Source organism: Rhodnius prolixus, unplaced genomic scaffold, assembly GCF_049639745.1.
Source record: "Rhodnius prolixus isolate KJV_2025 unplaced genomic scaffold, Rpr scaffold_16, whole genome shotgun sequence".
NCBI classification, from domain to species: Eukaryota; Metazoa; Arthropoda; class Insecta; order Hemiptera; family Reduviidae; genus Rhodnius; species Rhodnius prolixus.
In genome coordinates this window covers 783,136-803,978 of record NW_027411616.1, presented here as the reverse complement: position 1 = coordinate 803,978, position 20,843 = coordinate 783,136, and the positions used below count along the sequence as shown (strand labels likewise).

Here is a 20,843-nt window from a genome sequence, read left to right as displayed (position 1 = left end):
TTACAAGAAAACGTGTTCACGAGCCCTCAACAGTGTTAGTTATCAAGTTGTTTAATTCATTGAAAACTCTTTTAGATGGACCAGTAGGCAATTTTTACAGTAGATTGTCTTAAAATAAGAAAGTCTAAAGTCACAAATGGCACTTAAAAAAAAAAAAAAGGTTTAAGGTTTATTCACTTTCTTTTCTTTTTCAACAGTTTAATTGTGTGTGAAATTGTAATTTGGAGTAAATACAAACTATATGAATTTTTGTTTATAAAAATAGTACTTGTTTAAAATATTTTTTAACATTTTCTCAAATATTTCAGAGAGATCAGAAGTAACTTTTCTTTTTTTTTAGTGCAATTTGTAACCTTTGACTTCCTTATTTTAAGACAATCTACTTTAAAAATTGACTACTGGTCCATCTAAAAGAGTTTTCAATGAATTAAACAACTTGATAACTAACACTGTTGAGTGTTCGTGAACACGTTTTCTTGTAAAACAAGCGTAATTTCTCATGCGAAGATAAAAGGAATCCTGGAAAATGATATACCGTTTGAAAGCCCATTAAACAAGGAAACTTTTATAAAAAGTGCCAGCACCTAGGTCAGATAATGATCACATAAGGGCCTAATGAGTTTTCTTAAAAATTTCGATTACTTTTATTTTTCCAGCATTCGGAGGAAGATTGAGGCTGTTTTGAGAATAACTTATGCTTCGAAATAGTATCAATTTTTAGAAAATTTATCTGTCTTTCTAACCGTGTCATCAAAATCGAATTCGGACTAAAACTTTCTGAGTAATAACATTTTTATTGGAAAAAAGTAATAATTTTAGAAAAAAAAATTAAAGTGACGTCACTCAAGAACAGTGGAAAATATGAAGTTGGTCAATACCTCATTGAACTTCACTTTAGATGTACTACAGACAGTAGGCCTATGGACAATACTTACTGGTTCAACCTGTATATATAAATTTTTTTATAGGACATTTGGGTGGGTAGGCTTTCCTTTAAAGCAGTACTTTTTCTAAGAGCCTTGCAATTAATCGAAATCATGACGGCCTTACCAAAGTACGCCTCAACTCCTCTTGTACGAAAAAAAACTTTCACTGATATATAACAGAGAGAGTAGAAGTTAGTTTTCCTGATAATATTTCCGAAATTAGTCATCATTTATTTCATCACTATAACCTTACGTGACGCTACAATCTGGAGAAAAATGTTTGCATTAAACAAATGTTAAATTAGAAGAAAAAGAAATGGTGTTTCCAAAATTTCCTTGGTGATATAATCAATGAGTGAAATAAAATAAAGACATCCATCTATCTACTCAATGAGAGGGGTTATTTGAATTTTGTACTAGGCTTTGGTGCACCTCCAAGAGTCGTTCACTTATAGCAAGGACTGGAATGGATGCTCCTCTGGTCATCAGATCAGTAATTTCGTTACAACGGATGCGAGCATGACCCGACACCCATTCAGAGATTACCTTATTGCCTCTCTCTGCATTCCCAAACACAAGGGCCGAGGTAGTTTTCAAGCCTCTAGCTCTACTCTTTTTCATTACGAAAAATTGAGAAGCTTCTTATCATTAAGGCATCTTGGCAGGTATTCCAGAGCGTAGGTTTTTAATTCCAGTCATAAATGTCAGCCTAAAAGACTGAAGTAACTTCCAGAGAAAATCTCTGATTTAACCCAAAGATCCTGGCTCTGTAGCCACAAACCATCTTGGCAATCAGTCAAGAAAGGGCATTTAATCTGTAGATCTGTATAAACCTTTTAAGTGCAGAACAAGACAGGAGCAATCGAACTAGAATACTGGAGACAACTTCTTACGAATATCACAATTTTCCGATACTGCGTTTGATGGATCACCATTTGAACGTAGGCTAGGCAGGAAGTTCTTAGATTTTGAAATTGAGAACCTTAGAACGTAGATAGTGTAAAGAAATAGCGTATTGAAGCTGCTAATGGTTTTGTTAGGAGAATCAAGCTGGAGATAATGAATGTATCAATAACAAAGGATACGAAAACGTTTTCGTTGAGTATATCAACCGTTTGCAAATCATTTTAACACATGATGGCACTCTAATGAAGAAGTTTCCCCTCTCATTTAAGTATTCCGTTGAAATCGTCGTTTGGTTTATCTTAGAATCAACATGACTAGCATATCAAACTATCCTGTGACACTAAAGTCCGTTTTGTCCTTATTCCATGCTTTTCGTTGTTATTAATATTAATTTTCAGTTGCGAAAAAGTTCATAATAATTGAATGTTTTCGCGGTATCCCTAACGTTTGAAATTATAGACTTGTGCATAAAGTACTCGCATTCAATTGAGATAAAACAGAAGATTTAACGTTAGCAAGAAGCCGCAGGTATAGCCATAGATATGAACATCATTCTTAATGCCATGCCAAATCAAAATACAGTTTTTATAGTCAGGAAATCGCAGTGTCATTCACAAGCATATATCACAGGTCTGGCAGGATTCTTTGGTGGAGATACCTCTAGCTAATTTTTAAATCAAATTATTGATGTTAATTTACTCCATTTTATTTAATTTTTCTGTTTCAGTTGCGAACCGTTCCAGATGATGGTAGCAGAGTACATGGAACGGCAAAGTAGCTCACCGCTGAATGGTGAAACTCCAGTGCTAAATGGTTCCACACCATCAAGTTCCAACACGGGAAGCATGGCTCTGCCAACTGGTTATTATGTTATCGATGGTCCTGGCTCTGTGGAAATGAGCAGCAATGGTCCAGCTGCTACCACCACCGCCAGTGCAGAACATGATGGCGTCCAGGGTACTGGTGAATACTGCCAAAATGGATCCTACGAAATGAACTCCTTAGCTAGAAAGGATTTATTTTCACATAGAAAGCAAAGGGAATTCATCCCAGACAATAAGAAAGATGAGAGTTACTGGGATCGGCGAAGGAGAAATAACGAAGCGGCCAAGCGATCTAGGGAGAAAAGAAGGTTAGCTCCCTTCTGATTCTTAATTTTCCTTAAAGTAGAAATATTGCGATCTTAGAGGTCCCCTAAGTACGACAATTAATGTTTTTAAAGATTTAAAAAAATCAGTTCACAGCCACTAACTTTTTTTCTCTACAATTCTCTAAGTTACCTCTCAAGTAATATTTTAGATAGATGAGCGTTCATATCACTTATTAGATAGTTTTTAATGATTTGATAAATTTTAATATTGATATTTTTAATCACATTCTTGATGAATGTACATTTGGCTAAGACAGAGATCTCAGAATAACATTTTGGAAAAAAGTTTACTTGTAAATGAAAATTAGAAAGATGAATAAAAAGGGGAAAGAGTAAACATAAAATCAAAATAAATAATAAAAGTTTAGAAAAGTAGTCAAATTCAAAACCTGGCAGTGGAAATGCGCACTCTACATTACCAGTGAGTGGAGAGGCATCGCATTCTGAAAGCGCACGCGCAATTCGGACGCCACAGTATTCTGATAGAAGTGCAGCAATTAATAAAAATCAATGCCCCTTTGCTTTCAAATGTCACTAAGCAAATCTCTGATTCCCCATCCACGCAAGAAACGTACTTTATAAGTACAATATTTGCCTCTTTTAACCAGTGGTTTTTAAGAGTTGTCATGTGTATGTATCCACCAAAAACAAAGTCAAAAACGAAAATCTCAGAAAGTTAAAATTTTATTTTTCGCCTTTAGAGACGTGGCTATAAGGTTTAGATTTAAATCAATTTACCAGAACCGAATAAGGCACACATTGACAATGGGACTTCCATTAACGTGCCGCTTCAGTGTGGAATTAACAATTAAGGGTTAGTTGGGAATAAAAACTTAGCAAAAATTTCAAATTTGAAGAAAATTAGCAGATCGAAACTGCAGTTTTGCTTTCGAAAATGGTTTCGCTAAAGTGAATATGTATTACAAAACAGTCCGGTACGACAATTTAATACGAATTGATCGTGAAAAACTGCACGAAAAGGTTTTGAATTTTCCAACTCTACCAATTTTTTTCTCTTTCCAACAGGAGATGCAATCCTCAAATATTCTTTAAAATAAAGAGTATATCCATCTTTATAAGTGCCTTTTTGTAATAGAATAAAATTCCTAGATTTTAGTATTTTCGAAGCGGCTGTGAACATTTTATTTCTATTTTGGAAAAAAAATATAGGTACATGAAACTGTCCATCAAAAGGTACTATGATATCTAAAAAATAAAAAAAAAATTAGCGTAATTACTTAAAAGATATCAATTGTTATACAGTTTCCGAAAGTGCAATGGATTTTTATTTGGTATTAATATCTTCTATAAGGATTATGCCTTCGCCTTAGAACATATTTAAGTTAAAATACACAGAAAGCCCCAATAGGTAACCAGAAATCAGTTCAGAAAAATGAGGAAATTTAAATAAAAAACACATGCTTTTTCAAACGTTTCTAAATGGCTGAAATTACGACCTGAAGTACTATGAATGAAATGTTGGGGAACTTGCTGATTTGTTTACCTTTTATCGTTTAATCAACCATTATTCTTCAAAACAAAATGTTTTCGCTAGAATAAAATTATAGATATATGTGAATGAAGTTATACAAGAAGTTTAGAGCGAAAATTGCCAAAAAGAAAACTGGAAAACCCTTTCAGTAAAGAAATAGTTCTGGTTGAGGAATTTTCTTCAAAATTTTCTTGTAAAACTCAAAATCGAAAAATTTTTATGATCGCAATACTTTCCTTAATCTATGTTGAGACTAAAGAAAGACACCTGGGGAAGGGTCGGACTTGTAATCGAAACACAAAAGAAGCTTATTTTTAAGCAAATTGGCAGAAATAGATCTAACATAACATAATGCTGCAGCGGTACTTGTATGATCCTCACAGAGAGATTATGTTTTTAGTAGCTCAAACTCCAATTTAAAGAAATCAAGATGGACAACAACTGAATTAAATTACGGTTTGGTGGGTCACGAATATTTTGAGACAAAAAAATTATTTTATTTTGGGAAAGGTCTTCACACTGTAGGAAAAATGACCGCGAGATATTATAACTCATTTGGAAAACTTTAAAAGAGAAGTTTTTTAAACATTCATTAAGAGATTCAACCATCTCCACCACCAGTTATCAAAAAGATGCCTACTCTAGAACGGCAAAGATCAGTGGCCGATCCCAAATTCTAATCGGGTAGACGAATATAATATACATCTATACATTTATAAACGATATAAATATTTATTCCAGTACTGATAAATCCGTGCCTTTGGTGATATTTCCGGTCGGTTGATTATATTCAAATTAAGAAATGCATTTTTTGGAGGGTCGCTTAAACTACGGCGGTTGTTAGCGCCTCACAACCCTTTTTCGGTACATACTGGTTAACACACTCGAGCTGGGAGCATGCTAAATCCACTCAGTGCTCTGTTCAACAAAGCAGGTTGGTGACCCTGATTTTTTGGACGCATTGGCTGCCTTACATTTTGAATTCCACCAGAGACGGATGGATTTGTGAGTCTCCAACCAACCCTCATTAACCCACATATGCGAGCCAATCTGCCCTTTTGATGTCGTATCGCCAGAAAATTACAAATTCTGGCCAGGAGATCACTAAAACATTGCAATTTATACCAGTTGTACAGTTAACTTTCCTCCACAATTCGATAAAGTATTCATTGAATTCTGATAAATGAAAAAAGAGATACAAACATTTGAAATTTGAACAAATTTCGAAAACACCTAATTTTACCCTTCAAAAACAACAACATTTTCGGAGAATGCCGTTTTTCCCATTTCTGGCAACTTTTTTCTCGAAATCTATTAGATCTGGGTAGTTGCTTACCTACCTATGAGAATGACTGGGATAGATTTTTTGTAGTTTTCATTTATCAACGAACGCTCCTTCAAGCTTTTATATCCCTCTTTATATAGCTGAGTTCAATGAATTCTTTTCCGAATTGTAGAAAAAAGTTAGCTAAATAACTATTATCAATGGCAATGTTCTAGTGACTACCGTTTATGAGATATAGAACGGTTAATATTAGTGGTTTTCAAACAGAAATAACACGCAATTAATAACAAGTAAATTATTCAACAATAATTATTATAGTACTAGTAGTAAAATACTTAAATAATTGATTGGCTGTCCTAAAAATGTGCACATCTTTATCTACTTTATAGTGCATTCTCGTACATCCAACATTGTGGGAAGAGCTCCTAGATTAAGAATGTAGTTGAAGAAAACTATATTAACCCAGATTAATTATAACCTAATATTCATAAAAAATTCATCATGCTTCCCTCAAGTGTAAATATTGTGTATAGAATGTGGTCGTCGTAATGTGTGGGGTCTCTAATAAAATTTTACCAATAAAAAGGTGTGTTGTAAATATGTTTTCTTGATAAACTTTAATAAAAACAATTATTGTTTCAGATTCAATGATATGATATTAGAGCAGAGAGTGGTTGAATTGAGTAAAGAAAATCATTTTTTAAAAGCACAACTAGCTGCTATCAAAGATAAATATGGTATCAGTGGTGAGGCCGTGGTAAATGTGGAACAAGTGATGGCCACATTGCCTACAAATGATCAAGTACTTAGTATTACAAAAAGGGCCAAAATAAACAACAATATATCACCGCCAATAATATTCCAACCGAATTCTGTACCAATACCCACGCCAGTTATACACAAAGCTAATCCATCTCCACCACTGGCCTTGAACATGTATCCAGAAGATCAGTACTCAGAAGAAAGGTATCCATTTCCATTCCCACCAGTTCTGCCGCCACTGAATCCACCCGTCTTGGAAGCGGCTAGTAATTCTGTATTGAATTTAAGCAGACGTGCCAATAGTAATGTCAACGTTGGCGTAACAACTCCAGTTGATATGGTCTCATTGCCGCATAAATTACGCCATAAAAGCCATCTTGGTGATAAAGATGTGGCCGCAACAGCACTGTTATCTTTACACAATATTAAACAAGAAGCCCGAGCAAGCCCTCCATGGGACACTGAAGGCTCCAGTGATGAGAGAGATTCAGGCATATCGTTGGGCGCTGAATGGATAATGCCAGCTACAACCCTACCTGAACAACCATCAACGTCTCCTTTAGAAGAACCAATTGAGACGGAAGATAATTTGGACGATACCCATCTAAAGTCAGAGGTTGCCAGACTTGCTTCAGAAGTGGCAACATTGAAGAGCATGCTGACAAGAAAAAAATCTGCAGCAATTAATATAAATTAGGTTTTTTGGTTGTTTTCCCTTTATTTTATTTTGTTTTTGTAAATTAATATTTTATTAAGCATGTAAATGATTTTTTGTGATTATTGTTGTACAGTATTTATTAGTAAAGTAAAATGGAGTGCGGGCATGATCATCTTATTAAATTATTACAAAAACAAAAAATTGAAAAGGTATAAATAAAACTTTTGTTGCATTTACAGAAAAACCCGGCGCGCTTGAACTTTCTAAATTCCATGAAAACATTAATAAAGAATTAGAGCTAAAATCTTTTTGAAATTTATGGTAGGTTGAACCTCGCACGCCAGAGATCCTAGGGGTTCGAGTCAGTCGTTGTCACGGTTTTTTTTTTTTAAATTAATTTCTCAATAAAAATATTAACGACTCCTATTCTTTCTTTCTCTTTGGGAACAAAAAATTATGCTACAGTTAAAATATATGTATATATTGAAGTTTTATTAAATAAAGTACTTCGGGTAATTAAAAAAAGAAATGAGTTTCGACGGAGGATTTTTTGTTTATAAACTGTTATACCTTTTTTTTAGTTAACTAATTAACGCTAACAAATTTAATCATTTAAAACTACTGCTTCGAAAAGCAATAGCACCTTTAAAAATACTATCAACCCATTTTACTTGTTCGAATTACTTTTTGAACTCATTGTACAATTTTTTTTAATGAACATTTTTTGGAGTGCTCAATAATGTTATATTTCAAATTTCCTGCGTGACTGTAGTTAACATTTGGATATACTTAATAGCTATATTTATATATATATAAATTTTGTCTTGTTGATATTTTTCATAACATATCATTTCAATGTTTACAAAACATTAAAACCTTTATATGAAAATTAGAGATTGATTATTTTACAGACAAAAAACTATGAGCGTTTCTAGACTTTATATAAAAAAATTTACTTGAAAAATCGCATATTTTCATGGGAAAAAATGTAGTTTTAAACATTTATAATTTTGAACAAAAAAATATTTTACTGCATTTATTAAACATGAAAGCCTTTGAAATCGAGATGATGTTCTTGTTAAAAAATTCGTTTTATAAATTCAGGTGAATTTATTACAGCAAAATTCTTTACAGAAAAAAGTTTTTTTCTTTACCATAATTTTGATCGGTTTCAAACTTTCCTCCATCGTCAGAGTGGTATTGAGACTTCCATTATTGCAATGTGAAACTGGAGACTGCATTACATCTTAACAAAATTGCTAATTTAGCCTACTCCTTAAAAAGTAAGTGGACTCGCAGACCCGCTATAAGGCAGTTACTACTAATCGAGCATACACGGATCTCTGGGAGGTGGAACGGATAAAGATGGGCAGATAGTTAAAGTGCTATAGAAAAAAATGAGAACAGAGGATCAAAAACTGCACGAAAAAACTTAATGTGGAAAAACATAAAAACATCAAACTTTGACCATTTTTTCTACCTTTTCTATAAAAAATGTTCTTTTCTTAATTTTCCTTTTAGACAAAGAGCATATGTATTCTCGATACTAAGAATAATTTTTGCTACAACGCACATCAAATTGATTTAAAAGAAAAATGGGAAATAACGAAGTTTACAGAAATAGTTCTTGTTTGTTGTTACGTTTCTTTTTGTAAACAACGAAGCACTTAAACGCAGGAATCGGTATCATGAATGAGATAGAAATTTCATTTAAATGTGCTTTTTGGTGGACTCGAAGCTAAGATATTTTGGAGAAGAGTTAGCTCCTCCATATGTGAGGCTCCATCTAAAATAATTGCTCATAATATTAATTACTCTGTCCGCTCTCAGAGGAAGTATTATAATCGCAGTGCATTTTCTCTTATCCCTCTTAAGGAGTAGTACTGTAATTGCAGTTTAATTTATTTTATACCCTTTGAACCGGACTTACCCGGTGTTACCCGTTTAGCACGATTCCGATTGGGGTTCAGGTAGCGTCAACTTCTCACTCATAATTCTCCCATAACTTTTCTCACGGTCCGTATCTTTTTCCTACCATCTTAATTACACTCTCTCTCTCAAATTTTAGCAACATTCTCATACTAAGTGATATTTACTTACATTCGAGGAATTCTTGGGGGCAATTTTAAGCACCCTTTTGGAAAGCACCCAAAGGTAGTTACAGTTCCGTGGCCTATTCATACATAATCATGATTAAAAGGTATTGCTTATTTCAAATGTAAAGAAAATTTGTGTACCGTAAGGACTACTGTAATAAGACATTTCAAGGATTTAGAATTCTGTGATAAACAATCTTATCGATTTTTCCTAAACTTATAATAATAATAATAATAATAATCAGTTTTAAGATAAAAAGTTAGAAATAATTTTTTATTTCTTATTATTTATTTTTACGAAAAAATTTTTAAAAAGATATGTTTAAAATAATTGGATTTGTATTTCCAGGAAACCAATCACTTTAATTTCAAATTTATATGCGAAGGCTGTCTAGAACTAAAAAGCATAATAAAAAAATTCTATCTCTCTGTTCCTGGCAAGAAGCAGCCTAATTACTCCCGATATCCAAATATTTAAATAAGTTTAAATATTACTTACAAACCAACCAAAGGACAAAAAGAAAAATCTATCCAAAAGTTCACAAATCTCCTTAACAAAAACTTGCCGTCTGTAAAGGGTAGATTATAAGACAAAAAGCACACAAATCAGCCTAGTTCCCGATATTTCATAAACACCAGCTCGTAATTTCAGCCAGATAGAAAAGTTCGAAAAAACTGATTCAATTTTGTTTCTAATTTTTCCCTATACTTTTCTTATTTGGACTTCAAGTGCATTTGAACAATGTTTTAATGAATATTTTCAGAAAATATTTAAAAAACTTGAAAATCCATTATTCTTTTGGAAACTTAATAACAATTGATCTCATTTGAATAAATATACTACACATGTTCATTAATATTTTGTAGAATTTATTAGACGTTATATACCCTTTGTTAATCTACAAAATATATTTGTTCAGCGAAAAGTAGCGCTTGTCATTTAACTTCGATTGATTTACAAGGAAGAAAGAATAATGCCAATTTCAATCTTTATTTTTGCCAAGATTTCGACCTAGGGGCTGGGTCATCTTCAGAAATGAACAATATTTAGATTGATTGTAACAGGAGATATCTAACTGATTCACATGTTTTTAATGAAACGCTATTATTAGAAATAATCAAGTAATAAACACTTTTTTTTTTGACATCAGATTTAACTGCAGTGTGAAGCTTGATAACGTCTGTTAAAGTTTATTCTTTCAATAAATTAATAGGTACTACACTTTATCAGGTAGTTAACCGAAAAAAATAACATAGTTACACATTTTAAATATTAATACAGTCTTCTTGGATTACATTCTTAAAATATAATGTATATCTATACAAATAATATAAAAGCTCTAATAAATACATTTTCAAAAATATGCAATGCAGTATAAATATTTAAAGGATATCAATCGTTATAAAGTTTCCAAAAGTACAATGGATATTTGTGTTTTTAAATCTCTGTAAGGATTCTTCAAGACATAGTGATATGTTAAAGGACTTAAAAATCTCTTAAGTACTATGATAAGGACTGGGAAAAATTTGAGACAGATTTGAATAAAACACATTAGCTTGTCCGAACTTTTCTAACAGGCAGAAATTAGGATCTGAAGTATGAATGAAATTTCAGCTGATTTGTGTATTTTTTTGTAGGTTAATTGACCGTTATACATAACTTTTCAACCATACATTTTTGTTAAGAAATATAGGTGTGTCTAAGAGGATTCTCAGACTTTGTGGCCTCTGCATTAAGGAACAGGTGGATGAGTTGATTAGCTCTGGAGCCATACATCAAAAACCGTAGTTTTTCTACTCAACAAAACATATTATTAAATCAGCGCCTCAAATAAGGCAACCGCATTTCTTCTCATTAACATGTTTTTAATTTTGGATACGTATTCGCAGCGCTCATAAATAACATTGCTGTTGTTTCTTGTAATTAATCTTTTGGAAAAATAGACGAATAAATTGTATTAGTGATACTACGTAATTGATAACAGAAAATTTTTGTCATTGGAATACATTTCTTTAGCTATTATCTCTGAAGATAGATTTGATTTACAATAGCAACACTATATTTATTACTAAGTAATGTGTATATATATATATATATATATCCCAAGTTTTGTCTTTACTATTTTTGTTTTGTAGTGTTTTAAATAATTACAAAAGAGAATTAAGGTAATATAAAATATATTTGGTCTTATCTTATTATCTCGTTTGTATGTCTCTTCCAGAGATCATGCTTGTCATTTAGCGCTGATTCAATCTTGATCTCATATCCTCAGTAATTTCGCATTTCCAGTTCCGATCCTTTCCTCAAAGTCCCTTGTTGTTCAAAGTCCCTATCTCATCCGTTACTAAATGGCTGGCCTCTTCTCCTTCTGTAGTTCTTTACTTGCCCACAAAGATTTATTCAATTGCTGAAGTGAGGGACCTTTGATTTTGTCCGAGCAGAAACCCTCTATTGATGAAGATAATGTCCATAGTAGTACGATTTTTTTTAAAAAAAATAATATATGATGGAAACTGTTCTGTACTTAAGTAATTTGTATATCTGTAAGAAAACAGATATGTATCTATAACTTGATGAATGGAACGACCTTTTTTCCCCTTTAAAAGCTTCGATAATGCTGCCTGGAAAGACTTTACTGTATTTTCCGTTATTCTATTACTAGAAGGGTAATAAGAGAAAAATATTAAGTGTCTAATTCCGTTCTGTTCACAAAACCCTTGAATTCGTTTGAAGTAAGTTGTGCTCCATTATCACTCACCAACACTTCCGGCACCTAAATCTCGCGTAAGATTCTTGTAGTCTTGTCGGCTGAACTGACCAGAAAAACATCTGTCCATTTGCCATAACAATTAGACAATATCAGGAAAGATTTCAAAAAAATAGGCCCCGCGTCACTATCACCGGACAGTGGGCAAGAAGTGAAGACAGTGTAAGAAGCTCCTAGGAAGAAAAAATCTAAAGGCCAGCTGCTGGATTCAACCCGTGATCTCCGCGTTGGAATCCAGTATTCGCTAAACACTAAGCTAATCTCTTCCCCATCCTCTCACTAGTGTTTACAATTTCGTTACTCCGAAATGTAAGGCAAGCAACATTTACTACCCGATAACCGCTCAATTAAACATTATAATGGGTAGCTATTTCACGTGCTTTAATGAATAGGGTTTCACTATTTCCTTAAATTCAATTTTATTTTTAATATTTTTTTCCCCCAGGTAGTGGGCCATTCTAATTTTGTACTTCTAATTGTAGCATATTAAATAATTATTCGAGAGTTGAGGTATAGCCCTTTATATCACTACTTATTATAAACTGAAAACATATGATTTCCTAAAATTAACTATGTAACTCTTCCCTTTCTTTTTTTTTATTTTCACCGCAAACCACCACCATTTTAGGGCTAACCATTGGACAGAAAACAACGTACTTATAATCCGATTTGAATATTTTTAGTTTAATGTATTATTGTTATTATTATTTTACGTTTTCATTAATAATTAGATTTAATAGATTCTTTTTTTTTAAAAAAAAAAAAAAAACTTGCTACTTTAGCAAAATATTTGAAAAAACTGAAGTTCACACTTGAAATGAATGTTCACACTTTCATCAGTATATTATTTCATTTAATATCGTTCAAACTTCACTCAGACATAAGAAAATAATAATAAACTATAAATACGTTAAAACGGTTGGATGGAGCTTGGAAAAAGTTAATTAAACATGTTTACTTTTCAATGAGATTTTTCAAATGGCACCTTCCCTTTTAAAACCGTTCAGTAGGCATCCTCCGACTAGTCACTATATACAGTTTGAAAAAATTATTTGGTTTGAAACATAAGTATGATATCAAAACGAAACTAATTAATTATATATATATATAATTAATAATTACATATTATAAATATAACATATTTATAATTACGCATTTATATATTATATATTTACATATACGTATATAAATATTTCTTGTAAATTATAAATTTAAAAATCATTATTTTGCTAAATAAAGTTATATTTTCTTAAAATGTAAATGGAAAAAAAATTGTAAAATAAAATTCATTTGTAATATAAAAAATAAATGTAAATAGCACTTAGGAATTTAAAAATATTTACATATAATTAACATAAATGTTTATAAAAACCAATTCTTAAAACAGAATTTGTTATTTTTTGTTTTAATTTTGTGAATATTTTTAGGATTGGTGATGTCTTCCAACATATTGTTCTCTTTTACTCCTTGTTGATTTTTTTAATTTTATTTTATACTTGTATTTTTTTATTTGTTCTTACAGTAAAACATGTTAATATTCCAATTAGCCGTGTTTTCATTAAGTTTAACTGCTTAGAAACGTTTCCTTTGTTTAATTGAATAGTTTAAAAAAAAGAGATAGAATACATAATTTCCATGTTGTACTTAGATTTTCAATAAATTTGCAAAGATTAATTTATTCTAATTAGCGCTGTAAGAAAATAAAAATTTTAAACAGTCTGTGAAAGAATGAAAGGAGTTGACAAAGTTGATAAAATAAAAAAAGGTGACCATAATCCAAAACGGCAGTTTTTTTGAACTGAACTTATAAATGCCCAATTTTACCGTCCAAAATACGCTCTAAGCCAGTTACATCAAACTGTGTAGGGAACAAAAAATAATCACTTTATAAAAAATCAGGCTGCACTTTGAAACGTATTCTACTGGTATATTTCTTAATTCATCGGTTACACATTCATCATTTTCAATCTTAGGTTTCTTTGCCCTTACCTTAAAAAAAAGTAAAGTTAGTGAAGTATGGCCTCGCGTTCTATCACGTGCTGAATCGCTACATCTAGAAAGAAGTTGTTTAATAACAGAATGTGTATAATGTTTAAAAAAAAACAAAAAAAACCCGAATGACTGTAAATATTAAAACTCCCTTAAACATGAAAGTGAGTACAAATTAAAGAAATAAATTTATACAATCATTTAAATATAAGAAACTTTACAGCCCGTTTCATGGGGCTGGGAGATTGTCTATTTGAGATCCTCGCCATAATCTATTATTACTCGTACAGGAAGGAGTAATACTAACTCTCATGTTCAAATCACCTACCAATTTTAACAATGGCATGTATTATATACAAACTAAGATAGCCTGTGTTAACCACTGAAATAGTTGCATACAACTACTTCTCAGCAGGGCACTGGGTATATCAGTTAAGGTTGTTTGTGTAGTTAACCAACCTGAATACTTTTTTATCTATACCTTGTAAATAAAAACTTATTTGCTATAACCATTGCTGAATAAATACTTTGATGTAACGTTGAAAGTAGTCTAGTATTCCTGGGGGACTTGGCTGCCGTATTTAAGCCTAGAAACAGCAACTAGAAGGCAACTGGAAAGTAAAAGAGGTGTCCAGTTAATTTTCTTCAAAGACAATCTGAATCCAATTACAATTTCTATTCTATAGATCTTTCAATTCATGGGTATTTTCAAGTTTTAGAATTTCTGTCCGAGGCTACCTCATCAACAACGTGTAAACAACCTTTTTAGAAACAGAAATACAGACTCGCCAGAAAAATATAATTCTGAACTTTCTACAGTGTTGAGAGACGCAGAACATCACGAACATGCCCTCGTAGTGAAAATTAAATTTTTGTATGAGTTCCTTGTATTTATTTGTATAAAAATTATTTTTCTTTTGTTTATTTTCAATGCAATATGTTATTCAGCATACACGATTGCAGTAATATTCTTGTTACTTGTTAAAAAACAAGATAACACACATCTTCCTGCTATGGAAATTAGTGTCATAAATAATTTTATGAAAAATCAAAAGTTTTCCATTCCTGCAGACGTAACCACATTTTCAAAAGTTCAGAATAGTTTAATACAGATACCCTCTTACCAGAATATGAAAAATTAGGAATGTCCTAAGTCGCTTCTTACAAGGATATATTGTGAGCCGTGTGCACTAGCAGGCCCCAAAGCTGCCTATGAACCACCTTCGTAAAGTTTATCGTTGCGGCCGATGCAAAGCCTAATATGAAAAGTATCTCGCTCTTGCTAAGTCCTTGCAATGGAGCGGTGCCTGTTGCTTAGCAAAATCTGGATTGACAACTACCGCCTAGACCTCGTAAGCTGATACTTTCTCCAATCCTCCAATAATTTCTTAAATAGCTTTTATAATCTAGCAAAACCTATAAACTCTTATTAAATACAACCAGTTTTTACTTAAAGCATAAAATTATTCAACGAGAATCTAATTTTTTTTGAGGAAAATATCAAAGTAAAGCTCAAAATACAATTCCTTTGTGAAAGTACCAACCAGTTAACAGGCTTACCCAGTCCTAGACTTAAATGCGCAAGTAGCATGTATGCTGCGCTATCGGGTTATAGTCATCTTTTCTGTTTATATTTATGTATTTATTTATTTTAATATTTTTACTATTATTACTATTTGAAGAGGCAAAAAAGAGAAAGGACATTTTAATTGTTTAAAAACAGTATCATCAAATAGATTACAATAAGTTATTACTTACAAAAGCATGTAAGAAGTAAACTGTTTTAATCATAATAAAAATTCCCTCTTAAAGAATACAGTGAATTTAGAAGTTAATTGATTCTTTAAGGAAATAAAGGAATCTTAAATTGGACTGTTACCCAAAACATGTAAATAAATAAATAAGAAATTGCAACTTTTATATTAATATATTTGGGACATTATAATCGATTTTATATATTTTGTTTTAATATAAGACGAGAGTGCTGTTTTAGTGAAGCTCAAAATTAAATAAATAAATATATAAATAAGTTTATAATAATAAAATTAGGGTCATCAGTGAAGTTAAGAAAATTACAAAAATCAGACAATAATGATTGTGCAGCATATTTCTGTAACAATAATATAATATTTTTTTTAAAAAAAATTTTTAAGGGGTATTTTACTAAAAAAAAAAATCAATTTACAAGATATATTGCTCAAGTTAAAAAAAAATCTTAATTTTTTTTAATCATTATTACATTCTTCCTACTAATAAAATCTGGTGTCAACAACAATTGATAAAAAACAGTATCGTAGAATGTTGTTCACAGTTTTTGGTGGCTGAATCATTGATCCAAAAAAGAAAAAAAATTATTGCCAATTTCAGTCCTAGTTTTATAATCGACCACACTCAGTACCGAAACAGTCAGAACTGAAAACACACCAACCTTAGATGTTAAAATTGTAAAAAACACCCTGACTACAAGCACAAGGCATATAATTTTCGTAAACTGTTTTAATTAACATAATCTGGCACCGTAAAATATGTTCGTTCCACAACTCTAAAGATGACCTAGTCCCTAGGTTGAAAGTCTGACAAAAAATATAAAAAAAGTACGACTGAAATTGGCAATATTTTTCTTCCTTTTACCCCAATATCCCATGCTACTATTCTCGAAGTCCTAACTCACAAAGTTTCTTCAAACTCCAAAAGTTTGAGTCAAATTGAATTATTATAAGGAATCTACTACCCATCCCCTCTCACACGAGTACTTAATTAAGTTTCCCGGGAAATGTTTTCAGTAAGTTGTAGACTTATACTTTACGCACTACGGCTGGAAGTAAATATGTTCTCTATAACTACTGTTTTTTATCAAGCGCCAAATCTTGGCAATTCAGAGCTTCGTTAGACTACTCAATTTAAATCATGCATTAATGACATTGTTATGACCTCATAACAATCCACCTGGATTCGTGTAGTAGAAATAGACAAAACTCTTCTGGACCGCCCTCTGCCGATATTGTTCATTTACTTACTTATGTTACTTACTCGCTGCCTCATCTACCGTCAGGTGTAGAGGTGATATTGTTCATACAAATGTAAAAATGCGAATGTGTCTGTGATGATAAGCTAAATCATAGTAGTTGCAAACCTCAGCTACCTCTACAGGAACCAACATCCAATGTTAAGTTTCTAACAGCCATTTTTTACATGATGCTCCCCATCCTTTCATTTTTCTTAATCAATGGAATGATTAATCACAACCAGCCACAGATGAAGTTTTCTACATAGCTGTATCATTTCAATGAAATATGAAATGTTTTATATTTCCACACGTTTTCAGATTACAAATCAGATGCTTGCCATACTTTCTCCACATTAGCGCAAAGAACCTCTTCTAGTTCACTTGTAACTTACGCTGATGGGCTAAACAAAGCGTACATAATCTCTCATAGGTAAATGGAAAAATGAAAGGTAAATGAAATAAAAATAAAGAATACCTAACAGAATACCCATAAATAAAATCAGACTGAGAAATAAATTTCTACAATGTGGCGCAACACAAAGTTAAATAGTTGACATAACGTCTGAAAAATTGAAGAAATTTACAAGATCAGTTACGACAGACATTATTATAATACGTTATTATCTTTGTTTTATAGATAGACAATGTAACATGAATGCAAAATTTTCAAGATAATTGTACTTATATTCAAATAAGTGTTAACGCAAAAACTTATGAGTGTTTGAAATGCTTAATAAACTGTCTTAAGGATTAGGAAGTATGACAGCAAAATAAAATGCTTTTATTAAAGCCAGATAAAATATTAACAATATGTGATATGGCAGCAATAATTTGTTTATATGAAAATTTAAAAAAAAACTAGGTCTTCTATAAATAATGATTTACACAAACAAATTTTGTTGATACGGGAACTGAAGGAAAATATTAAATATATTTTTACATCTGCAATATATTATAATTTTATAAAGTAGCTGTAAAACGTAAGAATTTTATTCCAACAAATAAAAATTAGCTACAAATGGGATTCGAACTGGAGATCTTCCATTCAAAATTACTATTTCAAATTTTTTTAGATTCAATGGAGTTTAAATAGTAATAATAATGTTAAGGAAAAATGTTAACACTAATATCCAAAACTTATTTTTGGTTGGTTAATCTTTAAGAGCAATATTTCAGGGTGAGCCTTTTGAGGTTATTTTTTTTTAGTTGTAATTATTTAAAAAAAAAAAAGAAAAAAAAGTTGCTTCTGAAGTTCTGTTTTCTGCACATAACTTTTGCATTTAAATGTCCAAACGTATCAGCAATTTTTCCAAATCCATCTTTAACTTATTCTAAGCCTTGCTGCCCGTTAGGCGAGTATCACAACTTGGCAATGTCCCAGCTATCCTCGTCATCCCTTTACAGCTGTCTAATGCAAACATTACCATCTATCTTTTTTTCCCTAAGCCTTCCACTGTTTTAAAAAGGTATTTATTGTATCGTACTTCCACTCAAGATTTCTGCCGCCATTTATCAGTGCCGCCGTTATTTATAATCAGGGATAATTCTTGACTGTCAGAAGCTTGATTATGCACTCACCTAGAACAGATGGAGAGCTTTTGGGATCTCATTCAATTTTAAAGAGGCGAACCTGCAGTAAATTATGCAGCGTTGTCACGACTTCTAGAGGAGTGCCTGGCACTTAATCTTCCAGAATGGCCGCCCATCTTTTGGTGACCATTATTAATAGGTGACGGGTAGTTTGCTTTCTTCGCCATTTTATCAGCCAACTCGCTTTATTTTCTAAAATGACTGGCAACCAACTGGTAGACATCCTGCTAATCAATTAAAGCTCATAATATCTGATACCCCATTAAGCAGGGAAATCAAGTAAGGGAAGGAGAAAAACCTTACTAAAATGGCTGCCCGGATGTCTATAAAGAAGAAACTTTTTTCTTGTGTAGCATTTCCTGCTGATGGACTTAACGTCTATCAAAGGTCAGCCTATGGTTTCTACCCTAGGATCAAAATTGGTAAAGTTATTTCTTATTAAATGTACACACACACACACACACATATATATATATATATATATATATATATATATATATAGCAATATATATATATAGCAATATATAGACCGTAAATCTAAAAATATTTAAAAGGAAAAATATTTTTTCATCATGTAAGATGTTTTCTTTCAATTAAAATATTAAGAATATTATAATCAAGATGTATTTATATAAAATTATTTAATATAAACCAAACTCTGTGATGAATGCCTCCAAATGTGATATAGTTATTCTTTTATTAGATGTATTTTGTCTTTACTATTTTTTCTTTTATTTAAGTAAAATTAAAAAAAAAAAACTGCTAATTTAAAAGAATATACATCTATATTTATTTTAAAAAAAGTGATGTTTATTATATAAATTAACAGTTAATTATTTTTAATACACCAATATTTCTTTCCTGAATGTATCTGAAATTCAGACGAAAATATAATTTGTTAATTTTACAAAATGTTCTTTTTCTATCTTAAAATTCCTAATTTTTTCACCACTTCAGTATTAGATTAAAAAGTTGCACTGGGTAAGCAAAATATTTTTCACACTTGATGAGTACGCAGGCAGTTGGAGCAAATGCATCTGAGGGTCTGACAACGGCCAAGGGATTTCTAGTATGAGGGCCAGATTTTTTTTAATAACTCTTTTAATTTTTCAGCATAAACGCTGAAATTTGGTGAATCGCCGGCACAAACACAGAGTAAAAATTGGCAAAAATAAGTATTGAAAAATTTTAAAAACAAAGTAAATAGCCAATGTCCCTCAGATTGCACTGGTCAATTCCTTTCTTTAATAACTTCTACCACTTTTCAGCGCAAACACTGTAATTTGAAGAATCGCTGGCACTAATGATTGGTAAAAAGAAATGTTTAAAAATTATAAAATAAAGTGGTCAGTATAACTTAATAATGGGCATTTTGGATTGCATGCGTTCCTTCCCCCTAATGGAAGGAACGCTCTTTGTCACAAAACCTAATCTAATAACTTCACTTAACAAGTGAATATCTTTATTAATGAAATAGCAAAAACGATTAAACTTCTAAATTTTTAAAAATCTCAATTGGCTAGAAAAACTTAATTTGGAAGCCCAACAACGAAATTTTGCCGATTGACGGAACCAACGCAGCACAAACTATGTGAAAAAAATCTTCAAAATATTCAGAAAAGGCCAGCCCTACTTGACCATAACTAGCTCTTCTTTTTAACCATGATAGAAGAGTATTAGATAAATAATTTTGTCAAAAATATATAATATGCTTGTGATATTTTTTTATAAAATGCTGCTCTCAAAAACTTTGTCATAGTTTGATAAAATTCATTACAAAGCGTGTTTCTCTAAGCGTCATGACACCACACCTACAAACTATATTTGGTTGAAACTTAAGTTATGACTTTATGTTTAAGAAGTGAACAGTCGATGCGCTTATCATTTGCTTATAAAGAATACATCTATATCTTCTTAAAAGAATACATTTCTGGGTATTCTCCGTTTTTTCGAAAACGGCTTCTTAGATTTTCTCTTTTTTAATAATCAATAATATCATTTTTCTGAAACAGTTAACACTTATTGAAACCGTGACAATACGCTAAAAAATTAATGTTTACAAATTCTAATAGCGAATAGAAGAGAATGGCAGAAGTATAGTCATAAAAGTAGCACAACTCAGGTGAATAATAAGCCATTCTAGAAATCAACATTAAACACGAAATTATTTTGTGACATCCTTATTATTAAAAAAGAAAAGATTTGAAAATAATA

At 31.4% G+C, this 20,843-nt stretch overlaps 1 protein-coding gene across 3 annotated transcripts in view; it reads left to right on the top strand.

Annotated features, from left to right (window-relative positions):
* The window catches only part of vri (nuclear factor interleukin-3-regulated vrille), a 92,099-nt gene extending 72,943 nt beyond the window's left edge, over positions 1–19,156 (top strand). For all 3 annotated transcript variants that reach the window (XM_074134491.1, XM_074134490.1, XM_074134493.1), the window contains 2 exons: positions 2,560–2,964; positions 6,402–19,156. In XM_074134491.1, the coding sequence (XP_073990592.1) occupies positions 2,576–2,964; positions 6,402–7,218 (1,206 nt within the window). In that variant the 5' untranslated portion in view covers positions 2,560–2,575 and the 3' untranslated portion in view covers positions 7,219–19,156. The remainder of the gene's footprint in view (positions 1–2,559; positions 2,965–6,401) is intronic.
* Positions 19,157–20,843: the final 1,687 nt, after the last annotated feature.